General features: G+C 37.6%; 1 protein-coding gene across 11 annotated transcripts in view; it reads left to right on the plus strand.

Annotated features, from left to right (window-relative positions):
* Positions 1-22,894, plus strand: part of ACACA (acetyl-CoA carboxylase alpha) — a 305,940-nt gene that overhangs the window by 59,402 nt on the left and 223,644 nt on the right. For 7 of the 11 annotated variants that reach the window (XM_036911058.2, XM_036911069.2, XM_036911059.2 and 4 more), the window contains 2 exons: positions 5,947-5,993; positions 8,718-8,970. In XM_036911058.2, coding sequence (XP_036766953.2) covers positions 5,947-5,993; positions 8,718-8,970 — 300 coding nt within the window. Of the gene's footprint in view, positions 1-5,521; positions 5,685-5,946; positions 5,994-8,717; positions 8,971-22,894 lie in introns of those variants that run through there. The other 4 variants (XM_036911062.2, XM_036911065.2, XM_057501252.1 and 1 more) reach the window with 2 other exon arrangements.

Raw genomic sequence — 22,894 nt, forward strand, 5'->3', positions numbered from 1 at the left:
GTCCTTTTTGTTGATGTGGTGGATGATGTTGATGGATTTTTGAATGTTGTACCATCCTTGTGTCCCTGGAATAAATCCAACTTGATCATGATGGATGATCTTTTTGATGTATTTTTGAATTTGGTTTGCTAATATTTTGTTGAGTATTTTTGCATCTACGTTCATCAGGGATATTGGTCTGTAATTTTCTTTTTTTGTGGTGTCTTTGCCAGGTTTTGGTATTAGAGTGAGGATGGTCTCATAGTATGAGTTTGGAAGTATTCCTTCCCTCTTCTATTCTTTGGAAAGCTTTAAGGAGAATGGGTATTAGGTCTTCACTAAATGTTTGATAAAATTCAGCAGTGAAGCCATCTAGTCCAGGGATTTTATTCTTAGGTAGTCTTTTGATCACTAATTCAATTTCGTTGCTGGCAATTGGTTTGTTCAGATTTTCTGTTTCTTCCTGGGTCAGCCTTGGAAGGTTGTGTTTTTCTAGAAATTTGTCCATTTCTTCTAGGTTAACCAGTTTCTTGTCATGTAATTTTTCATAGTGTTCTCTAATAATTCTTTGTATTTCTGTGGTGTCCATAGTGATTTTTCCTTTCTCATTTCTGATTCAGTTTATTTGTGTAAACTCTTTTTTTTTCTTGGTAAGTCTGGGTAGGGGTTTATCTATTTTGTTTATTTTCTCGAAGAACCAGCTCTTGCTTTCATTGATTCTTTCTATTGTTTTATTTTTCTCGATTTTGTTTCTGCTGTAGTCTTTATTATGTCCCACTTTCTACTGGCTTTGGGCCTCATTTGTTCTTCTTTTTCTATTTTCATTAATTGTGACTTTAGAGTGTTCATATGGGATTGTTCTTCTTTCCTGAGGTAGGCCTGTATTGCAGTATACTTTCCCTTTAGCACAGCCTTTGCAGCGTCCCACAGATTTTGTGGTGTTGAATTATTGTTGTCATTTGTCTCCATATATATCTTGATTTCTGTTTTTATTTGGTCATTGAGCCATCGGTTATTTAGGAGCATGTTGTGAAGCCTCCATGTGTTTGTGGGATTTTTCATTTTCTTTGCTTATTTTATTTCTAGTTTCATATCTTTGTGGTCTGAGAAAGTGGTTGGTACAATTTCAATCTTTTTGAATTTACCGAGGCTCTTTTTATGGTCCAGTATATGGTCTATTCTTGAAAATGTTCCATGTGCACTTGAGAAGAATGTGTGTTCTGCTGCTTTTGCATGTAGAGTTATGTAGATGTCTGTTAGGTCCATCTGTTCTAATGTGTTGTTCAGTGCTTCTGTGTCCTTACTAATTTTCTGTCTGGTTCCTCTATCCTTCAGAGTGAGTGGAGTGTTAAAGTCTCCTAGAATGAATGCGTTGCATTCTATTTCCCGTTTTAATTCTGTTAGTATGTGTTTTACATATGTAGGTGCTCCTGTGTTGGGCACATAGTTATTTATAATGGTTATATCTTCTTGTTGGATTGACCCCTTTATCATTCTGTAATGTAAAAACAAGTTTTTAAAAGGCATAATCTACAAAAAGACTGTTTCTTCCTATCCCACTCCCACCCCCCAAAAAGGCAGAGGAGACAACAGCAAGATAATTTTAATTTTCTAGAAAAGCAGATGGAGGAGTAAATGACCTATGCAAACCCAGAAAACTGAATCATAAGTCATCTGTGGTAAACTTAGAATCAATACAAGGATTGATTTGTTTTGAAGTCTATTTTGTCTGATACCAGTACTGCAACACCTGCTTTTTTCTCCCTGTTAGTTGCATGAAATATCTTTTTCCATCCCTTCACTTTTAGTCTGTGTATGTTTTTGGGTTTATCATGAGTCTCTTCTAGGCAGCATGTAGATGGGTCTTGTTTTTTTGTCCATTCAGTGACTCTGTGTCTTTTGATTGGTGCATTCAGACCATTTATGTTTATGGTGATTATCGATAGGTATGTACTTATTGCCATTGCAAGCTTTAGATTTGTGGTTACCAAAGGTTCAAGGTTAACTTCCTTACTATATAAGTCTAACTTAACTCACTTAATATGCTATTACAAACACAATCTAAAGGTTCTTTTCTTTTTCTCCTCCTTTTTCTTCCTCCTCCATTCTTTATATATTAGGTATCATATTTTGTAGTCTTTGTCTATCCCTTGATTGACTTTGGAGATAGTTGATTTAATTTTGCATTTGCTTAGTAATTAACTGTTCTACTTTCTTTACTGTGGTTTTAGCTATTAAACCTTAGGAATACTTCCATCTATAGCAGTCCCTCCAAGATACACTGTAGAGATGATTTGTGGGAGGTAAATTCTCTCAGCTTTTGCTTATCTGAACTTGTTTCATCCCTCCTTCAAATTTAAATGATAATCTTGCCGGATGAAGTATTCTTGGTTCAAGGCCATTCTGCTTCATTGCATTAAACACATCATCTGGCTGGGCATTTTAATTAATGAAGTGCATGTTACTACTTGAGGTTTTATTCCCTTGGTCTGGCTAGATTCTGCAAAGAAAGATCTTCTAATATCCCCCATGGGAGTTGAAAATTAGGGAAAGAAGACTGCAAGGTGTTAGTCAATGTTTACTCTGTCTTTCCATTTTCAGTATGTTGCCCTCCCCTTTATTGTTGCTGGTATCTCCTGCCTAGAAACCCTGTTTAACCCACTATAGAGAATAAATCCATCTGTTTTCAGGATGGTAGAGCAGCAGGCACCTAGCCTTACTACTTGGAAAGAAAATCTAAGAATCTGAAACTTCTGAAACAGAATTTCAAGCAGTCCTCTTTATTGAGCTCTATCATTCACTTCCACTTCTTGAACATTTTGGAGATTCTATCATATAAATTGTATTGATTCTAAGTTTACCACAGATGACTTATGATTCAGTTTTCTTGGGTTTGCAGTAGGTCATTTACTCTTCCATCTGTTTTTCTAGAAAATTTAAATTATCTTGCTTTTGTCTGCTCTGCCTTTTTTGGGGGTGGGTAGGAGGAAACAGTCTTTTTGTAGATTATGCCTTTTAAAAACTTATTTTTGTCTTAGTGGGATTTCAGGCAGGAGCAAAAGTGGATATGTTTTCAACCCACCATCTTTACCCAGAAGTTTTGTAAGACTTTTTAGAGATATCTTAAAAGCTTGTAACAACTTCATCCTTAAAAAGTAATCTATATCCCTGGACTGAGAAGGAACAGGATAGACAATTGTGCCATATTATTTTCTCTGACTGCTATTCCCTAAAGAAGTATGCTCCTATTTTACAAAAAGGAAAAACCTCAAAATCTTAAACTGGCTTTTGAAGGAAATGACCTCAAACTCTTACAGCTATTCAGATCTGGTATTTTTTTTCTCACAAGTCATCATATTCTACCATGTGGTCTTTATTCACTTGCTCCTTTTTTGTGGAATGTTCCTTCCTGTCCCTTCTTGCTTACTTCTCCAGTTCTTCATTGCTAATACCTTCCCACTCCAGGAAGTTTTCCTTTATCCTTGTCCTCACAATTACCACCTCTAAGTTTGGCTAAAGTACCCTTCTCTTGTGTTTCCACACCTAGAAATTACTATGCTACTGTAATTTTCCTTTAGATGTCTATAGGCACCTCGCCAGGGACCAAATCTTTTTTGCCTTTGAATATACATCATCCAGCTCACTATGTGGAACACGAATGCTTGTTATTTTAAAATTTAAAACTTGTGGGAAAATGAAATTTGGCTTTAAAACTCTGTAACTCTCTTATGGATAGTAAATTAATATAAAAAAACTATTTAAAAGTTAACAAAATAACAAAAATGAAAAAGGCAAATTCAATGATTCTTTATGAAAAAACTTAAATGACGTTACTATGGCTTAAAAGGCAAGGATGTGTTGTGCTAGCCTTGATACTTTTATCAGTGGCTATGAAAACTAGTTGCTGCCTCTTTATTAGAATTGCTTGGAAAATACACTGTCACTTGAGTTCAAGGAAAACGTGTTAAGTAAGTTTGGTAAAATCTGCTCTATTTTATTTAGAGAACTATATCTGAATCTCTGAAATGGAGGCTGACTCTTATAAGGGTATTACCTATAATTAGCTTTACCCCATTTTCAGGATCATAGTTTATAGTTAGGGAGCCTTCTGTAATTATTTTCAAGAGTCTCCAAATAAGAGTTCAAGAACATACTATTTTTTTTAATAAAAGAGAATTTGACATTGCCAATAATTTGATATAATGAAGAAGAATTTCATTTGGATAAGCAGAATATCCTACACCTGTATCTGGGGAAAGGCCTCATTTTGGAGGTGATAAGATAGCCACTATATGAGCCTTTCCCAGAGGTCAACTCCTTCTTTGTTCCCTTTCTAGAGAGAGAGGTCTTAACCTAATTCATGGCAAAGCTTTAGGGATTCCAAAATGGTGTGCAAACAAAATTTTGTGTGAGGTTTAATTTTTGTCGGGAAAGCATCCGTAGATTTTTATCAGATTTCTAATAGTGTCTTGACCTAAGAAAGTTTAAGAATTACTGGTTTACATATTAACTCACTGTGTTTACTCTCTAGTGAGGGTATAAAGTGGAGGGAGCAAGAGAGTGAGGAGTGTGACTTTAAGACTTTTTTTGACACCACTCTCAATAAGATGTCATTGATATGATGTGTATATATAACTGATACAAAAATTAACAGAACAGTATTTATCCTTATAAAATATGGTACACTCTTAACATTTTCTATTCTATTTCATTTTCAAAATGTTGACTGTAACCCACTAAATGATTGCTTAGTATTCTGCTTGGTGGTAACCCAAAGTTTGAGCAACACTGGTGTAGTGCATCATAGTTTACATGACCCTTTCTATATACTCTCAGTTCTCACAGCAGTCCCATGAGGTATATATGACCATTTTTAAAATTTTTACAGATAAGGAGGCTTGGAGACATTAAGTGGCTTGTTCAAATTAGCACTATCTGTATACTTGGCAGAGAGTCAGAGTTTGATCTTGGGTCCTAGGTTTTGATTCCAGCCCCACTGCATCTTTGGTTACATCTGGTCCAAACTACTTTTTCCTTTCTCTTCTCATCTTCCTTCCCTACCACAATTGTAAGGAATAATACTAGCTCACAAATCCTACTTTCCCAGTTAACATACCCACACTGTCCCCAATTCTGTCACTTGTCATTTGGGGTCCTTGCTTAGAAGTTCTAGATTTCCCTACCTGTGTTAACAGGTCTTTCCTTCTGTTTTCTGCTCTCCCCTAGGCTGGTGGTTCTCAAGCCTGGATTTGTGTCAGTGTCAATTAATTGTACATATTTAATATTCAGATCTGTGGGCCTGTAGCAGCGATTGTTAGTTCATCTGGGGTAGAGTTTATACATAAATGTTTTAAAAAATTTCTGTAGGTGATTGTTATACACAGTCAAAGTTGAGAATTTCTACCCTGGGTACATTTAAATTGTTGGGCATAGAAAGAAACCCAGGGTTTAGGAAGTAGCTAGAGACTTCATTGGTCCCTTAGAATTTAGGGACTTAGTATAAATAAAAGATCTGTCCTCTCCCCTGCCTCCCGGCCTTGGTGGATGGGTGTAACCATTTGGAAACATAATCAGAGCCTGACTGAGTTGTAGAGAATCTAGTGCTTCTCTTCTCCCCACTGCCTCCTTTTTGATGAAATACTGGAAATCATAGATTGGAATGTGTTCATCGAACTATGCAATTGGAAAAGGCACCTTGTGAAATGGTAAGCTTGGATTATTGTTTAATAGTTTGATGAATAATAAAATTTTGAATGTATTTGATTTTCATTTACTGTGCTTTTGATTTACTGATATGAATAAACAACTGAACTTTATGCTCCAAGTTAAATAATAGAGTTGTCCAGAAAAATGATACTTTGTGTATTAGTTTTGTACTATGTTGAGCAAAACAGGAATTGATAAAATTTGTATTTCTTTTAAAAACACACACATTTCAAATCTCTCTCTCTGTCTTTCTCTCTTTAGTTCTTTTTGGAGGTGGATATCTGCTCAGACAGTAAGAATTATAAAAGGTCAGTTACAAATAATGCTCTTTCAGTTTACAGTATGATAACATTTTTAAAAGTTTTATGTTCACATGCTAAGATATTAAGCTGTAGGCTTTTTTTCTTAACAGTTGCCTTCCACAAAAGAACATAGACAGATTTAGGGGAGATAACCGTAAGTGAACAAGTCAGACAGTGTAGTATTCCACCACTGTTTGTCTTTAATTCAGTACTAGAAGCAATGGAAATGTGACAGGCAGTAGAGTAGCTTCTAGAGTGTCTGGGCAGCTACTCAGTGATTTTCCATACATGACCTCTCTTTTCTGGTGGTTTGTAGAATTGCACCTAAGAATACCACTTAGTGGAGTTGCTGGCTGGTGGACAGGTTCGTTAGCTGTTGAAACACTTGATGTGCTTCCAGTCTTTGCAGCCTTTTAGAGAAGGCTGCCTTTGTGTTATTCTTAGCTAGGAAAGAAAAATTTGGAGTTGATCTTATGGAACCTTCCATTTATTAGCTAATCATTTCTTGTTCTCCCATGGGATCATGGAATGCTTCATTCTCATGAATTTTATTTTTTTGTGTAATCATTTAACTTTGGTCAGACTCTAAGTTAGAAACTGCCTCAGTGCCGTATTTATTTCTGTTGTGAAGAAGACAGCCATTATTTTCTGTGTTAGTTGAGAAGGAGTTTGGAATTTTTTTTTAATTTACTGTTTTTAAACTTGATTATTCACTTCTCTAAAATATTGAAAGAAGTAGCTGTTTTGCCGCTGTACCTTTTGGTTCTTCAGAGTGGTCAATCTGTTAGAACTTTGCCCCCGCTCTCTACCTGCCTCCTTCTCTCCCTTTTTTCCCCTCCTTCTTTCTTTTCTCTTTTTAAATGATTTGGGTTTACTTTTTTAAGGTTCTGAAAGTGAGCCTCCCTATAAAACTTGGAGACATTAAAAAAAATTGTTTTTAAAGAAACCTAATATTGCAAGTGTGAAATGTATAGTAAATTTGCACATCAAGTTCTGTTGCATAATACTTTTATATTTGATTCTATATTTCAAAATTTTAGCTGAAGCAATCTCCAACTCACTTTTAGGAAATGTCTGTAGGTATTTTTTAGCATTTCTGGCAATTTGTTATTACTGTTTTATTCTCCTAGCACAGTGGTTCTCAAACTTAAACAATTGCTAAAATGTAGATTATTGGGCCCTAACCTGTAGGTTCTGATTCAGTTGGTCCTGGGTAGAACCCCAAAATTTATACTTTTAACAGGCTCCTGGGTGCTGCTGCTGCTGGTCTAGGAACCACAGTCTTTTAGAACTTCTGCTCTAACATTTACAAATACTGTTTTGTTTTTGTAAATGAACAAACTGATTCACAAATAACACACAAATAATTGTGTATATATAATTTAAGCATGTTTAGTGGTGATTCCCAAACATATTTAAATCTTGATATTTTGTTACCTAATGTCAAAGAACACTACTCTCTACCTACTTTTGTACCTCAAAGTGGTCTACAACATATAAATTTATTAGTAATAAATTTATTATTATCAGTTGATATACCATCTCTTAGAGCTCCTCAAAATCAGGACTGGGAATATTATTCTCTGCATTAGAATGTTGATCAGGCTACAGGCTGTTTGGTAGTAGTTGATATACAGTTTTAAAGTTTTTTATAGAATTTTGGAGTGACAGAATAATTACTGTTTCATTTAATTTAGGTTTTTATTACTGTTGTGGGCTTTGAACTATGTTTTGGTCTTTGTTAATTAGTTTGCTAGTGATTACCAGTGTCTAATCCTGATTAGTAAAGCCCTACATCTGGAAAACTTATACTTAATTGAGATGACACCTCCATTATTTTAATTATAGATTATTTGTGATGTATAGTAGGTTCACTTTCTCCTTGTCAGTGTCAGGACATTAGACCAAAAAGCAGACATTTTTTGTGTGTGAATTTTTAACAGCTGTAATTTAAGAAAAAATCATGGGGACAATTAAAGATTTTTTGTTTTTAATTAAAAAATACCCACCTGGAGTTTGCTGTATAGCAAACTGTGTGTGTGTGCGCGCGCGCACCGATTTTGTTCTGAAAAGAGCAAGAATAATTTTAGCCGAGATTGCTTCACCTTTTCTTGTATATATATATATATATATATAAAATATATGGCTTGCTTTACATATGTGTACATAAATATACACATATTTATGTATATATACTATATAGTTGTATAATATTTTATGGAGGCATATTTATACATAAATGCATTTATGTAAAATTCACAGCCTCTCACAGTATGGTTTGGAACCAGATGAGATATGTAGTTTACTGCAAACACTCAGTTTTATATGACTATCACTCTCCCCAACCCTTACCCCACATTCTCCCAAATACTAAAAACCCAAATTACGATATTACAAAAATCAGCTTTCACATACTGTAAAAGTTTCTCCATTAATGATAATTATCTCTTGGACATTTGGGAATGGCTTACAAGTTTTTTGAGAGAGATTTCTTTGAGGAAAAGGGAATTGGTTTAAATTTTTAGGTATGGTTGCCATAATCTGAATTTCTATCCCTTGTAGAAAATAAGGGCCCTGAAATAGAATAGCCAAGGAAACTAATTCTCAAACTCTGCCTTACTTCAAGTGCCAGCTGTGGTGTGGTATATTAGGTATAACCTGTGGCTGTCTTCAGAAACAGGTTGTTATCCATAACCTGCTTTTCTCACTGACTCTTCATTTTCCCCATAGCTCTGAGAGCTCATTTTGAAGGAATAATGGCTGAACCATCCCCCTTAGCTAAACCTCTGGAGCTGAACCAGCACTCTCGATTCATAATTGGCTCTGTGTCTGAAGATAATTCAGAGGATGAGATCAGCAACCTGGTAAAGCTGGACTTACTGGAGGAGAAGGAGGGCTCTCTGTCGCCAGCTTCTGTCGGCTCAGATACACTCTCTGATTTGGGGATCTCTGCCCTACAGGATGGCTTGGCCTTACACATGAGGTAAGACAGAGAAGTTTAAATATTTTATTTATTGAACCCGTCCTGTGGGTTCACCAATTTTGTTCTGAAAAGACCAATTATAATTTTAGCTGAGATTGCTTCACCTTTTCCTGTATCACTGGACTTAAAGCTTTGAGTAAGTGGGAAATGACATATTTTGCCTGGAGTGCAGGTTTTGAAAATCTCCCAAATGTTCCTCTCCACTTGTTCCTGTTCTTCCTACATGCTAGGTCTTTTAGTGAGATTTAGAGATTGAGAGTTAGGTTGAGGAATTTCAGTCTCTATACTACTTGGACCTAACGTTTTAACTATCTTCATGATTGGTAAGACTTTTGGAAGGGTGAGTGTAGTTGTAGTAATCTTGCTTTGAATTGCTTTGTCTTGTCAGGAAGTTATGTTCTGTTTCCGGCAGGGTCAGTCCTCAAAGACCTGTGCTAGAAACTAGAGGGTTTCTCTAGAGCTTTTTCTCTCTAGAAACAATTCTCTATATAATGTCAGTAAATAGTAACACTGGATTATTTGTATTTACTGATGTTTGATTATACAAGGGTGCGATGCACTAACTTTTGGTCATTTGCTTTGCATTTCTTGGATTAAAAAGTCTGAATTACTGGTTCTTGGTTTTCACTGTGCATCAGAATTACTTGAGGAGCCTTAAGAAATGAGCCCCATCCCAGAGATTCTGATTCATTTAATGTTGTCTTGGTGCAAGGGCATTAGTTTTAAAAAGCTATCAGGTGATTCTAATATACAGCCAGGGTTGAGATTATAGGTCTAGCCTAGATAAAGATAAGTTAGGGTGACTATTGCTGCTGTTATTATCTTGGTGCTCCTATTATTAATGGATCATAAAATAATTCAGCTACTTTTTATATATTCAAGATACGGACTCTGTAGTAAAATCCCATACTGGGTCTGGCGAATGTGACTGTCTTGTCATATTGTTATCACTGGGGCTTTTGGGTCCTTTCTTCTGTAAAATAAGGTAGTGAGTGTCATGGTCACTCCCACTTGGCTATGTGGAGGTGGAGAGAAAAGGATTAAGCAAGTTAATTATGTTGTATGTAGAAAATTTCTAGAACTAAGATGAACCAGAGAGATAGTTTAGCCTAATGCCTTTTATTTAAATAGGTAAGAAAACTGAGGCCTAAAGAGGGTGAAATAACTTGCTTAAGGAGTAAATAGCTACATAACTGGAATTCAAAGTCAGATACCCTGATTGCATTTCAGTAACTTTTCTACTTTACTACTGACCACATAAGTGTCTAATTACATAACTGGTTCAAGGTAGGTTTTAAGCAGTTAACAAAGAAAGTATTAATCCTTTGGATCTTTGAACAGCACAGGCATTGGGGCATTAACCTCACACCACACAATCAAAAATCCACATGTAACTAATAGTGTATTGTTGATTGGAAGCCTTACCAATAACATAAACAGTTGATAGACACATATTTTATATGTTAAATGTATTAAATACCATATTCTTAAAATAAAAGAAGCTGGAGAAATAAAAATGTTTTTACAAAGTATTGCAGATCTTCAAAAATTTTTCCAAAATATTTATTGAAAAAATCCATGTATAAGTGGACTCTCACAGTTCAAACCCACGTAGTTCAAACCCATGTTGTTCAAGGGTCAACTGTTATAATCTAATCTCTGGGCTGAAAAGAGGAATAGAGGGCAGTATTTAGTGTTAGCCACATGGGGTCAGGTCTTTGTCTTTATTTAATATTTCTTATTACTTTATAGTTCACTTAATGGTTGACCTGAAGGCTAATACTGGTGGTGGTACCTTACCTTGTCATTTGTAAATATGTGGGGGTTGTGACTGGTGGGACTATAGTAGTCCTCTCTTATCCAAGTTGGATATGTTCCAAGACCCCCAGTGGATGCCTGAAACTGCGGATAGTACTGAACCCTATACATACTATATTTTTTCTTATACATACATAGCTATGAGTTTAATTTATAAATTAGGAACAGTAAGAGATTAATAACAGTAACTAATAATAAAATAGAACAATTATAACAATGTACTGTAATAAAGTTACATGAGTCAAACACCTTATAGGTGTTTTTCTCTCTCAAAATATCTTATTGTACCGAACTCACCCTTATTCTTGTAATGTGGGATGATAAAATGCCTATGGATGAGATGAACTGAGGTAAATGACATAGGCATTGCGATGTAGCATTAGGCTACTATTGACCTTCTGACCATACATCAGGAGGAGGATCATCTGTTTCCAAGCTTCTGTTGACTGCACAAAGTGAAATCATGGATAAAGGTGGGGGGGCTGTTGTCCTTGCATTTAGCGGATTTAGGACCAATGGTTCTATACCTTCTGCAATATACTGGGTAGTCCCATGTAACCAAGAATTGTCCTCAAAAAAGTTGTTGGTGGGAAAGACTGGGTTAAATCTAAATCTTTAAAGCCACATAGCACATTGAGTAATTTGTCCAGTTTGAGACCATATGAAAAAGAATATCCATTTGTTGGATTAGGAAATTGTGAGTTAAGCAATGGTGAGTTGAATACCATTATAAGAAACTTGGTTGATGATACTGCAAGGCAGTTTTTGGTTGCCAAGTCATTCCCAAAGTTGTTGGCTCTTATTGCAAAGACTGTGTAAGCAGTGGTATAACTGCCTGAGGATTTTTTTGCATGCCCTGCTGTTACAAAACTCATGCCTGTAGCTCATGGAGGAGCCATGGGTTGAAGTGTGATCAGCAGCCTGGAAGGAGACAGTGCCAGTTTCCATTTGCTTCTCAGCCAGCCAATGTTCCAAAATCAGTTCTCCACTGATCGATTTCTTAAGTGATTGTGGATATGTTGTCATTGTGGGTAATTTATATTGAGTCAAATTCACAATACTAAAACTCGTTTCTGACATCTGCCACTAATTAGATATGTGACCACAGCCAATTCATGTTACCTCTTTGGACTCATTTTCCTCGTCTAGGAAAATGAATATATTGGTTCAGATACGCCTTGTCACTCCTTGAACCCAAAGTTAAATAGAGACTGGCCGAGTTTAGGATTAGCTCCAGGAATGAGTAGCCTAATTCTTCACTGGTGATAAAGATTAAAGGGACAGTTACATTCCTAAGAAGTGTTAACTGGAGGTCATCTAAAACCAAGTGAAGTGATTGCCACAGTATAGAATGAGAGAGGGCCTCTTTCTCAAATTTAGGATTTAGTTTTAGGTGCTAAGAAATCTAGTGGGTGTGATGGGTAGGCAGGAATAGAAAATAGACTTTTCCAGAAGTACTGCATATTTTCTAGAGTATAGATGAAACACTGGTTGAATCATTTTCTAAGCTTTATGATAAAGACTTTTGAAAATAACACCCTAAGAAAGTAGTTATGGCTTGGTGGGAACATAAAGGTCTCATTGTAGACCACTGTGTTTTGACTTTTTATTTTATATAAGATCAGCTAGTGATTGATATATTTCTGAGCCTTATTATTAATATTTAGTTGAACATTTGGGAAGAAAGACCATTAAAGACTGCATGAGAGCATCTTAATTTTGATAACTAATGTACAATGTGGTGGCCATCTGGTTGTATGGATACTGACATTTTCTCTGCTTGTTTGTGGCATGCCAGGTAAGGTCAGTTTGTTCTGCATACTTAAAATGTGGTTGTAAATCCACATCACCACCACACTATCACACTGTCAACCAAACAAAGATTGTAATCAGTTTTATCAACTATAAGCTGAATTCCTGTTTGAAGTCCAGTTGGAAACAGGTTAGCCCCCTAGTTGAGTCTTGTACCTCTTAGAGTAGTGTGATTTCTTTAAACCTTTTTTATCCTAAAATACATGTTACAGCATTTGAAATGCCATCACAATTTTCTCTTTAATTCTTAAAATAAATGCTCAAAATATAAAATAGCCAACATTTTATGCTTTCAAGCATGTTTGCTTAATGACTTCATTTGAGAATAATCTGTAATTGCTATTATTTATATGTACATAAACCGAGCATAGGATCTTCTCTAGCTGGGGTTTAAGGTAGTAGTTACTGCTTTAGGAGGAGAGAGTGATTAAGTTCACTTAGGCAGGGCTTCTTTCTTTTTTCCCCCAATTCCATGAATGCCTGTATTTAACAATTCTTTTTTTTTATTAAGATATTATTGATATACACTCGTACAAAGATTTCACCTGAAAAACATTGTGGTTACTACATTCACCCATATTATCCAGTCCCCCCTCCCCCACTCCATTGCAGTTGCTGTCCATCAGTGTAGTAAGATGCCACAGAGTCACTATTTGTCTTCTCTGTGCTGCACTGTCTTCCCCATGGTCCCCCACCACACCATGTGTACTAATCATAATACCCCTCAATCCCCTTCTCCCTTCCTCCTCACTCTCTCCCACCCCTCCCCTTTGGTAACCATTAGTCCCTTCTTGGAGTTTGTGAGTCTGCTGCTGTTTTGTTCCTTCAGTTATGCTTTGTTGTTATACTCCACAAATGAGGGAAATCCTATGGTACTTTGTCTTTCTCTGGCTGACTTATTTCACTGATCATAATACCTGCTAGCTCCATCCATGTTGTTGCAAATGGTAGGATTTGTTTGTTTCTTATGGTTGAATAGTATTACATTGTATATATCTCATGTGCTCTTGAGAAGAATGTGTATCCTGCTGCTTTAGGGTATAGAGTTCTGTAGATGTCTATTAGGTCCATCTGTTCTTTATCCATTTATCTATTGATGGACACTTAGGTTGCTTCCATATCTTGGCTATTGTAAATAGCACTGCAGTAAGCATAGGGGTGCATACGTCTTTTTGAATCTGAGAAGTTGTTTTCTTTAGGTAAATTCGTAGGAGTGGAATTCCTGGGTCAAATGGTATTTCTATTTTGAGTTTTTTGAGGAACCTCCATATTGCTTTCCACAATGGTTGCACTAGTTTACATTCCCACCAGCAGTGGCGGAGGGTACCCCTTTCTCCACATACTGACCGGCATTTGTTGTTCTTAGCCTTTTCCATGCTGTCCATCCTAACTGGTGTGAGGTGATATCTCATCATTGTGGTTTTAATTTGCATTTCCCTGATAATTAGCAATGTGGAGCATCTTTTCATGTACCTGTTGGCCATCTGAATTTCTTCTTTGGAGAATTGTCTGTTCAAATCCCCCACCCAATTTTTTAATTGGGTTATTTGCTTTTTTGGTTGTTGAGGTGCGTGAGCTCTTTATATATTTTGGATGTCAACCCTTTATCGGATCTGTCATTTATGAATATATTCTCCCATACTGTAGGGTACCTTTTTGTTCTATTGATGGTGTCCTTTGCTGTACAGAAGCTTTTCAGCTTGATATAGTCCCAATTGTTCATTTTTCCTTTTGTTTCCCTTGCCCAAGGAGATGCATCCAGGAAAAAATTGCTCATACTTATATTCAGGAGATTTTTGCCTATGTTGTCTTCTAAGAGTTTTATGGTTTCATTAAGGTCTTTGATCCATTTCGAGTTTACTTTTATGTATGGGGTTATACAGTAATCCAGTTTCATTCTCTTACATGTAGCTGTCCAGTTTTGCCAACACCAGCTGTTGAAGAGGCTGTCATTTCCTCATTGTATGTCCATGGCTCCTTTATCATATATTAATTGACCATATATGCTTGGGTTTATATCTGGGCTCTGTAGTCTGTTCCACTGGTCTGTGGGTCTGTTCTTGTGCCAGTACCAAATTGTCTTGATTACTGTGGCTTTGTAGTAGAGCTTGAAGTCGGGGAGCGTAATCCCACCAGCTTTATTCTTCCTTCTCAGGATTGCTTTGGCTATTCGGGGCCTTTTGTGATTCCATATGAATTTTAGAGCTATTTGCTCTAGTTTGCTGAAGAATGCTGTTTGAATTTTGATAGGAATTGCATTGAATCTGTGGATTGCTTTAGGCAGGATGGCCATTTTGACAACATTAATTCTTCCTATCCATGAGCACGTGATGTATTTCCATTTATTGGTATCTTCTTTAATTTCTCTCATGAGTGTCTTGTAGTTTTCAGGGTATAGGTCTTTCACTTGCTTCGTTAGGTTTTTTTTCCTAGGTATTTTATTCTTTTTGATGCAATTGTGAATGGAATTGTTTTCTAGATTTCTCTTTCTGCTAGTTCATCATTAGTGTATAGGAATGCAACAGATTTCTGTCTATTAACTTTGTATCCTACAACTTTTCTGAATTCAGATATTAGATCTAGTAGTTTTGGAGTGGATTCTTTATGGTTTTTTATGTACCATCTCATGTTATCTGCAAACAGGGACAGTTTTAACTTCTTTGTTTCCAGTCTGGATGCCTTTTATTTCTTGGTTTTGTCTGATTGCCATGGCAAGGACCTCCAGAACTACGTTGAATAAAAGTGCAGAGAGTGGGCATCCTTGTCTTGTTCCCGATCTTAAAGGAAAGGCTTTTAGCTTCTCGCTGTTAAGTATGATGTTCGCTGTGGGTTTGTCATTATGGCTTTTATTACATGGGTCCTCTGTACCCATTTTGTTGAGAGTTTTTATCATAAATGGATGTTGAGTTTTGTCGAATGCTTTTTCAGCATTGGGTCCTCTGTACCCATTTTGTTGAGAGTTTTTATCATAAATGGATGTTGAATTTTGTCGAATGCTTTTTCAGCATCTATGGAGATGATCATGTGTTTTTTGTCTCTCTTTTTCTTGATATGGTGGATGATGATGATGATGGATTTTCAAAAGTTGTATCATCTTTGCATCCCTGGAATAAGTTCTACTTGATCATGAAGGATTATCTTTTTGATATATTTTTGAATTTGGTTTGCTAATGTTTTGTTGAGTATTTTTGCATCTATGTTCATCAGGGATATTGGTCTGTGATTTTTTTGTGTGTGTGGTATCTTTGCCTGGTTTTGGTATTAGAGTGAAGCTGGCCTCATAGAATGAGTTTGGAAGTATTCTCTACTTTTCTACTTTTTGGAAAGCTTTAAGGAGAATGGGTATTAGGTCATCACTAGATGTTTGATAAAATTCAGTGATAAAACCATGTAGTCCAGATGTTTTGTTCCTAGGTAGTTTTTTGCTTACCCGTTCAATTTTGTTGCTGATAATTGGTCTGTTCAGATTTTGTTTTTCTTCCTGGGTCTGCCTTGGAAGGTTGTGTTTTTCTAAAAAGTTGTCCATTTCTTCTAGGTTATCCAGTTTGTTAGAATATAATTTTTCATAGTATCCTTTCATAATTCTTTGTTTTCTGTGATGTCTGTAGTGATTTTTCCTTTCTTATTTCTGATTGTGTTTATGTGTGTAGATTCTCTTTTTTTCTTGCTAAGTCTGGCTAGGGGTTTATCTATTTTGTTTATTTTCTTGAAGAACCAGCTCCTGCTTTCATTGATTCTTTCTGTTGTTTTATTCTTCTCAATTTTATTTATTTATGGTCTAATCTTTATTATGTCTCTCCTTCTACTGACTTTTGGCGTCATTTGTTGTTCTTTTTCTAATTTCGTTAATAGTGAGTTTAGACTGTTCATATGTGATTGTTCTTCTTTCCAGAGGTTGACGTGTATTGCAATGTACTTCCCTCTTAGCACGGCCTTTGCTGTGTCCCACAGATATTGCGGTGTTGAATTATTGTTGTCATTTGTCTCCATATATTGCTTGATCTCTGTTTTTATTTGGTCATTGATTCATTGGTTATTTAGGATTTGTTGAGCCTCCATGTGTTTGTGGGATTTTTCGTTTTCTTTGCATAATTTATTTCTAGTTTCATATCTTTGTGGTCTGAGAAGCTGGTTGGTACAATTTCAATCTTTTTGAATTTACTGAGGCTCTTTTTGTGGCCTAGTATCTGATCTATTCTTGAAAATGTTCCATGTGCACTTGAGAAGAATGTGTATCCTGCTGCTTTGGGGTATAGAGTTCTGTAGATGTCTGTTAGGTCCATCTGTTCTAATATGTTGTTCAGGGCCCCTGTTTCCCTACTTGTTTTCTGTCTGGTTGATTTGTCCTTTGGAGTGAGTGGAGTATTGAAGTCACCTGAAATGAATGCATTGCATTCTGTTTCCCCCTTCAATTCTGTTAGTATTTGTTTCACATATGTAGGTGCTCTTGTGTTGGGTGCATAGATATTTATAACGGTTATATCCTCTTGTTGACTGACCCCTTTATCATTATGTATCCTTCTTTGTCTCTTGTTACTTTCTTTGTTTTGAAGTCTATTTTGTCTGATAGAGGTACTGCAACTCCTGCTTTTTTCTCCCTATTAGTTGCATGAAATATCTTTTTCCATCCCTTCACTTTAGTCTGTATATGTGTTTGGGTTTGAAGTGAGTGTCTTGTAGGCAACATATAGATGGGTGTTTTTTTTTTATCCATTCAGTGACTCTATGTCTTTTGATTGGTGACTTCAGAACATTTACATTTAGGGTGATTATCAATAGGTATGTACTTATTTCTATTGCAGTCTTTAGATTCATGGTTACCAAAGTTTCAAGGGTAACTACCTTAGTATCTAACAGTATAACTTAACTCACTTAGCATGCTATTACAAACACAATCTAAAGGTTCTTTTTTTATTTTCCCTCCTTTTTCTTCCTCCTCCATTCTTTATATATTAGGTATCACATTCTGTACTCTGTCTATCTCTTGACTGACTTTGGGGATAGTTGATTTAATTTTGCATCAGCTTAGTAATTAATTGTTCTACTTTTCTTTACTGTGGTTTTATTTCCTCTGGTGACGTCTGTTTAGCCTTAGGAACACTTCCATCTGTAGCTGTCCCTCCAAAATACACTGAATAGATGGTTTGTGGGAGGTAAATTCTCTCAATTTTTGAGTGTCTGGAAATTGTTTAATCCTCCGTCAAATTTAAATGATAATCTTTCTGGGTAGAGCATTCTTGGCTCGAGGCCCTACTGCTTCGTTGCATTAAATATATGCAACTCCCTTGTGGCCTGTGAGGTTTCTGTTGGGAAGTCTGGTGATACCCTGATGGGTTTTCCTTTATATGTGATATTATTTCTCTCTCTGGCTGCTTTTAATAGTCTGTCCTCATCCTTAATCTATGTCATTTTATTTATTATATGTCTTGGTCTTGTCTTTCTTGGGTCCCTTGTGTTGAGGGATCTGTGTACCTCCATGACCTGAGAAACTATCTCCTTCCTCAAACTGGGGAATTTTTCAGCAATTACCTCCTCAAAGACACTTTCTATCCCTTTTTCTCTCTCCACTTCTTCTGGTACTCTTGTAATGCGAATATTTTTCCATTTGGATTGGTCACAGTTCTCTCAATATTCTTTTATTCCTAGAGATCCTTTGTTCTCTCTCTGCCTCAGTTTCTTTGTATTCCTCTTCTCTAATTTCTATTCCATTTGCCTTCTCCTCCACTGTATCTAATCTGCTTTTAAATCCATCCATTGTATGTTTCATTTCTGATACTGTATTCCGTAGTAATTGAACCTCTGTCCAGAATTCTTCCCTGAGTTCTGGAATATTTTTCTCTGCATCCATGAACATGTTTATGATTTTTATTTTGAAATCTCTTTCAGGAAGATTGATGAGTTCAGTTTCACTTGATCTGTTTTCTGGTGTTTGTGCAATTGTGGTTTGAACCATGTTCTTTTGACATTTCATATTTTTATGTGGCTCCCTCTAGTGCCCAGAAGCTCTCCTCTCTGGAGCTGCTCAGCCCCTGGAGCAATGTTAGGGATCACGGGGGAGTGGCACTGTTACCTGGCTGGGAGGAAAGAGCTGTTTCCTTCTTCCTGGCTGCTATGCCTGTCTCCACTGCCAGAACTAGTGGGCCAAGCACACAGGAGCAAGGCTCTATGCTTTGTTTTTGTAGCTGTCGTAAGCGGGGCTTTCCTCTGGCTGGCCTGATGCCAGGGCAGGGACTGCCAGTTTTTGAGGTAGGTGAGTGCTGGCCTGGAGTAAATGGCAGCAGGCTGTGTATCAAGGTTGGGGACCTTGGAGCTGGGTAACCAGCCAGGGGGATTGAGCACATGAAACTCCTGAAAGTTCCCAACCTGCTGGGCAGAGTGTGCCTGGAAAATTTTGTCAACTTGTCCTTTCTCCTGAGCAGTAAGCTGTGTGCAATCCGTGTTCCTTTAGCAGCACTCTCGCTGTTAGGAAGTCTCTCAGACTGCTGGCCTTTCTTTTGTCCCAGAGCAACCGGATGTAAATCAGTTTTCCACCAGCGGCTGGAATCTCAAGTCTTTCCAGGTATTCTGCGTGTCTTAGCTTTCCAACCCTCTAATCTCCAGAGCTCCGTGCATTCATTGTAGGTTGGTGCTCCCAGAGCAGTTCTCCAGGGCTGGTTGTTCAGCAGTGCTAGTCCTCCACTCCCTCCTTGCTCCATTTCTCTTCCTCCTACCAGTGAGCTGGGTTGGGGAAAGGGCTTGGGTCCCCCCAGATTGGGGTTTGGTACATTACCCTGGTCTGTGAGATCTGTTCTTTTCTTCTGGTGTATGCAGTCTGGTGCAGCCTTCTTTCCTGTTGCTCTTTCAGGATTAGTGGTATTAATTTTATTTTCGTATTATATGTGGTTTTGGGAGGAGGTCTCTTTCTCACCTCTCACACCGTCACCTTTAATCCCATCACTTATACCCCAATGCCCATACAGTGTTTTTTTAATTAAGGTATCACTGATATCTTATGAAGGTTTCACATGGAAAGCATTGTGGTTTCAACACTCACCCACATTATCAAGTTCCCCCACCTCCACCCCATTGCAGTCACTGTCTGTCAGCATAGTAAGAAGCTGTAGAGTCATTACTTGTCCTCTCTGTGCTATACTGCCTTCCACGTGACCTACCAATATTGTGCTTCTCAGGCAGGGCTTCTTGAAAGTGAGTTATATGTGTTCCTATCTCATTTCTGCTCTAGAAAGAAAAATACCAATATCTTAGAAAATTTGAATTCAAGTATGACATAAAATTCAAATATGACATAAGTTTTTTGGCTCTTCAGAAGAATGTAACTAGAGAGCTTTGAAGTTATTTTGCAATTAGAAATAATCTATAAGTTTTCTCCAGTGATACCAGTCATGGAATGCCACTGAGTTTGGGATCAGCTCCTAGATACCACATTTCATGGTCATAGATTTTTAAAGAAATCATATATAACTGTATAGACCTTCATCCACAGGAAACAATGGTGATGATGAAGTAATACTCTTAGCAAATCTGGGGGTGACTTTCAGCTTCTGCTCCTATTGGGTGAAGAGGGAAGTTTAAGGGACTAGAGTAGTGAGAGATGAAGTTGATGTACTATTGCTACATCCTGTCCTGTTAGTCACATTATCTGTAAGAATTGTCAGTCATGTTTCCTCAGTGATTAATTAAAAAAAAATAATAGTAGTAAGAGGTAACATTATCAAGTACTTTACTATGTACTAGACAGTCTGCTGTGCTTTTTATGGAGTACTGCACTTAACGTTCACAGCAATCCCATTAGGTAAATAATGTACTGTTATTATCTACAATTTACAGTTGGAAACTGAGACACAGGTTAAGTAGCATGCTAAAGGTCATAGAGCTAATTGTGTATTGAATCCAGTCAGAGTTTATAACAACTATACTAAACTGGAACCCTGGTTACAATATGCTTATGTTGTCTTTGAGTGATTTATCTCCAATTAAATGCCAGCTTTATTGAAAGGGGATGGAAATTAGAAAATATATTTTAAAGTAATGCTTTATTAAAGAAAATTAAAAACTAAATTCAAGAAAGCAAAAATAAAGCCTTGTATATCTGTCACCTGTAGATTACTCCTGCTAATATCATCTTGTATAGTCCTCTGGATCCTTTTCTATGCATACATACATATGCGCATATCTTTCTACTGAAATGATATCATCCTGTAAATACTGTTTTATAATCTGTTTTTGTTTTGGTCAAAAATTTCCAATTTTCTGAGGGAGGAGCCAAGATGGCGGCATGAGTAGGGCAGCAGAAATCTCCTCCCAAAATCATATATATTTGAAAATACAACAAATACAACTATTCCTAAAAGACATACTAGAGGATACAGTACAACAGTAGGCTATATCTACATCTGTGAGAACCCAGCATCTCACAAAGGGCATAAGATACAAGCTGCAGTCCAGTGGGACCCGAGTGCTCAACCCACGCCAGCTCACCGGCGGGAGGAAAGGAGTTGGAGGAGGGAGGGAGTGGAAGTGCAGGAGTGCTAAATAACCAGCCCTAGTAATCTGCACCAGGAGCGCAGACACACATTGCATGGTGTGCTGGATATTAGGGAAACAGAAAAGTAAAATCTGCAAGCAGGTCCCTGCAGCTGGCTCCACTGGGACAAAAGAAAAGTGAGTGCTTTTTGAAAGTCTTAAGAGGACAGGTGCCTCACACCTGGATGGAATCATCCTGGCACACTCAGCCCAGCAGGCAAGGAATCCTGAGGAATTTCAGGCACCCCAGCCCCCTGGGTGGCAATACAGTTCTGAAGCCCCTCACGGCGATAAGCAGCCTGTCATTCGTTCCCCCAGCCTCTGTGGCCCAGCCACAGTGGAGGAGCACCTGGACAGTGGCTGCGCCCACAGCAGCTGCCCAGAGCTTCCTCCCGGCACGAAGATGCCTGGGACAGACCCAGAGGCCACTGCCTGCGCGCAGCTGCCCAGTGCAGGCAGAGTAAGCCGGAGCAAGGTGCGAAGGGATGCTGTTGTCACAGAAGAGCACACCGGCACACCTGCCTCTCCCTCCAGGCCTCTGGGCTACCCTAATGGCAGCCCCACCCACAGCAGCTCAGGGGATTAACCTGGAGGCTGCTCCAGGTGTGTGGGTATTCCACACAGGCCGCGGAGAAGGACAAGACGACCAGGAAGCAGGAAGGGACTTTGTTCTCCCAGCTGACACATGCACCACTTGACAGCGATCACTTCTATCATCATGAAAAGGCAGAAGAACCCGATCCAGTCAAAAATCACTCAAACAGTGCCTGAGAGAGGGCCTGGCAAGATAGATATAACCAATCGTCCTGAAAAAGAATTCAAAATAAAAGTCATAACCATGCTGATGGACCTGCAGAGAAATATGCAAGAGCTAAGGGATGAAGTCCAGAGGGAGACAACTGAAATGAAACAATCAATAGAACGACTTAAGAGCTGACTGGATGAGGTGCAAGAGACTCTTAATGGAATAGAAATCACAAAACAAGAATACAGAGAAGCTGAGGCAGAGAGAGATAAAAGGATCTCTAGAATGAAAGAATATTAAGAGAACTGTGTGACCAATCCAAATGAAACAATATTCGCATTACAGGGGCACCAGAAGAAGAAGAGAGAGAAAAAGGGATAGAAAGTATCTTTGAAGAAATAATTGCTGAAAACTTCCCCAAGCTGGGGGAGGAAATAGTCTCTCAGACCGTGGAAGCCCACAGAACTCCCAACACAAGGGACCCAAGGAGGACAACACCAAGACATATAATAATTAATATGGCAAAGATCAAAGACAAGGACAGAGTATTAAAGGCAGCCAGAGAGAGAAAAAAGATCACCTACAAAGAAAACTCCATCAGGCTATCAGACTTCTCAACAGAAACCTTACAGGCCAGAAGAGAATGGCATGATATATTTAATGCAATGAAACAAAAGGGTCTTGAACCAAGAATTCTGCATCCAGCATGATTATCACTTAAATATGAAGGAGGGATTAAACAGTTTCCAGATAAGCAAAACTTGAGGGAATGTGCCTCCCCAAAACCACCTCTACAGAGTATTTTAAAGGGACTGCTCTAGATGGAAGCACTCCTAAGGCTAAATAGATATCACCAGAGAAAATAAAATCACAACAAAGCAAACCAACCAAATACTAACTAAAGGCAAAATATAAAATAAACTATTCACAAAAGCAGTCAAAGGAAACATAAAAGAGTACAGAATAAAACACCTAACATATAAAGAGTTGAGGAGGAGGAATAAGAAGGGAGAGAAATAAAGAATC

This window comes from Manis pentadactyla, chromosome 4 (genome assembly GCF_030020395.1).
Source record: "Manis pentadactyla isolate mManPen7 chromosome 4, mManPen7.hap1, whole genome shotgun sequence".
Taxonomy (NCBI): Eukaryota; Metazoa; Chordata; class Mammalia; order Pholidota; family Manidae; genus Manis; species Manis pentadactyla.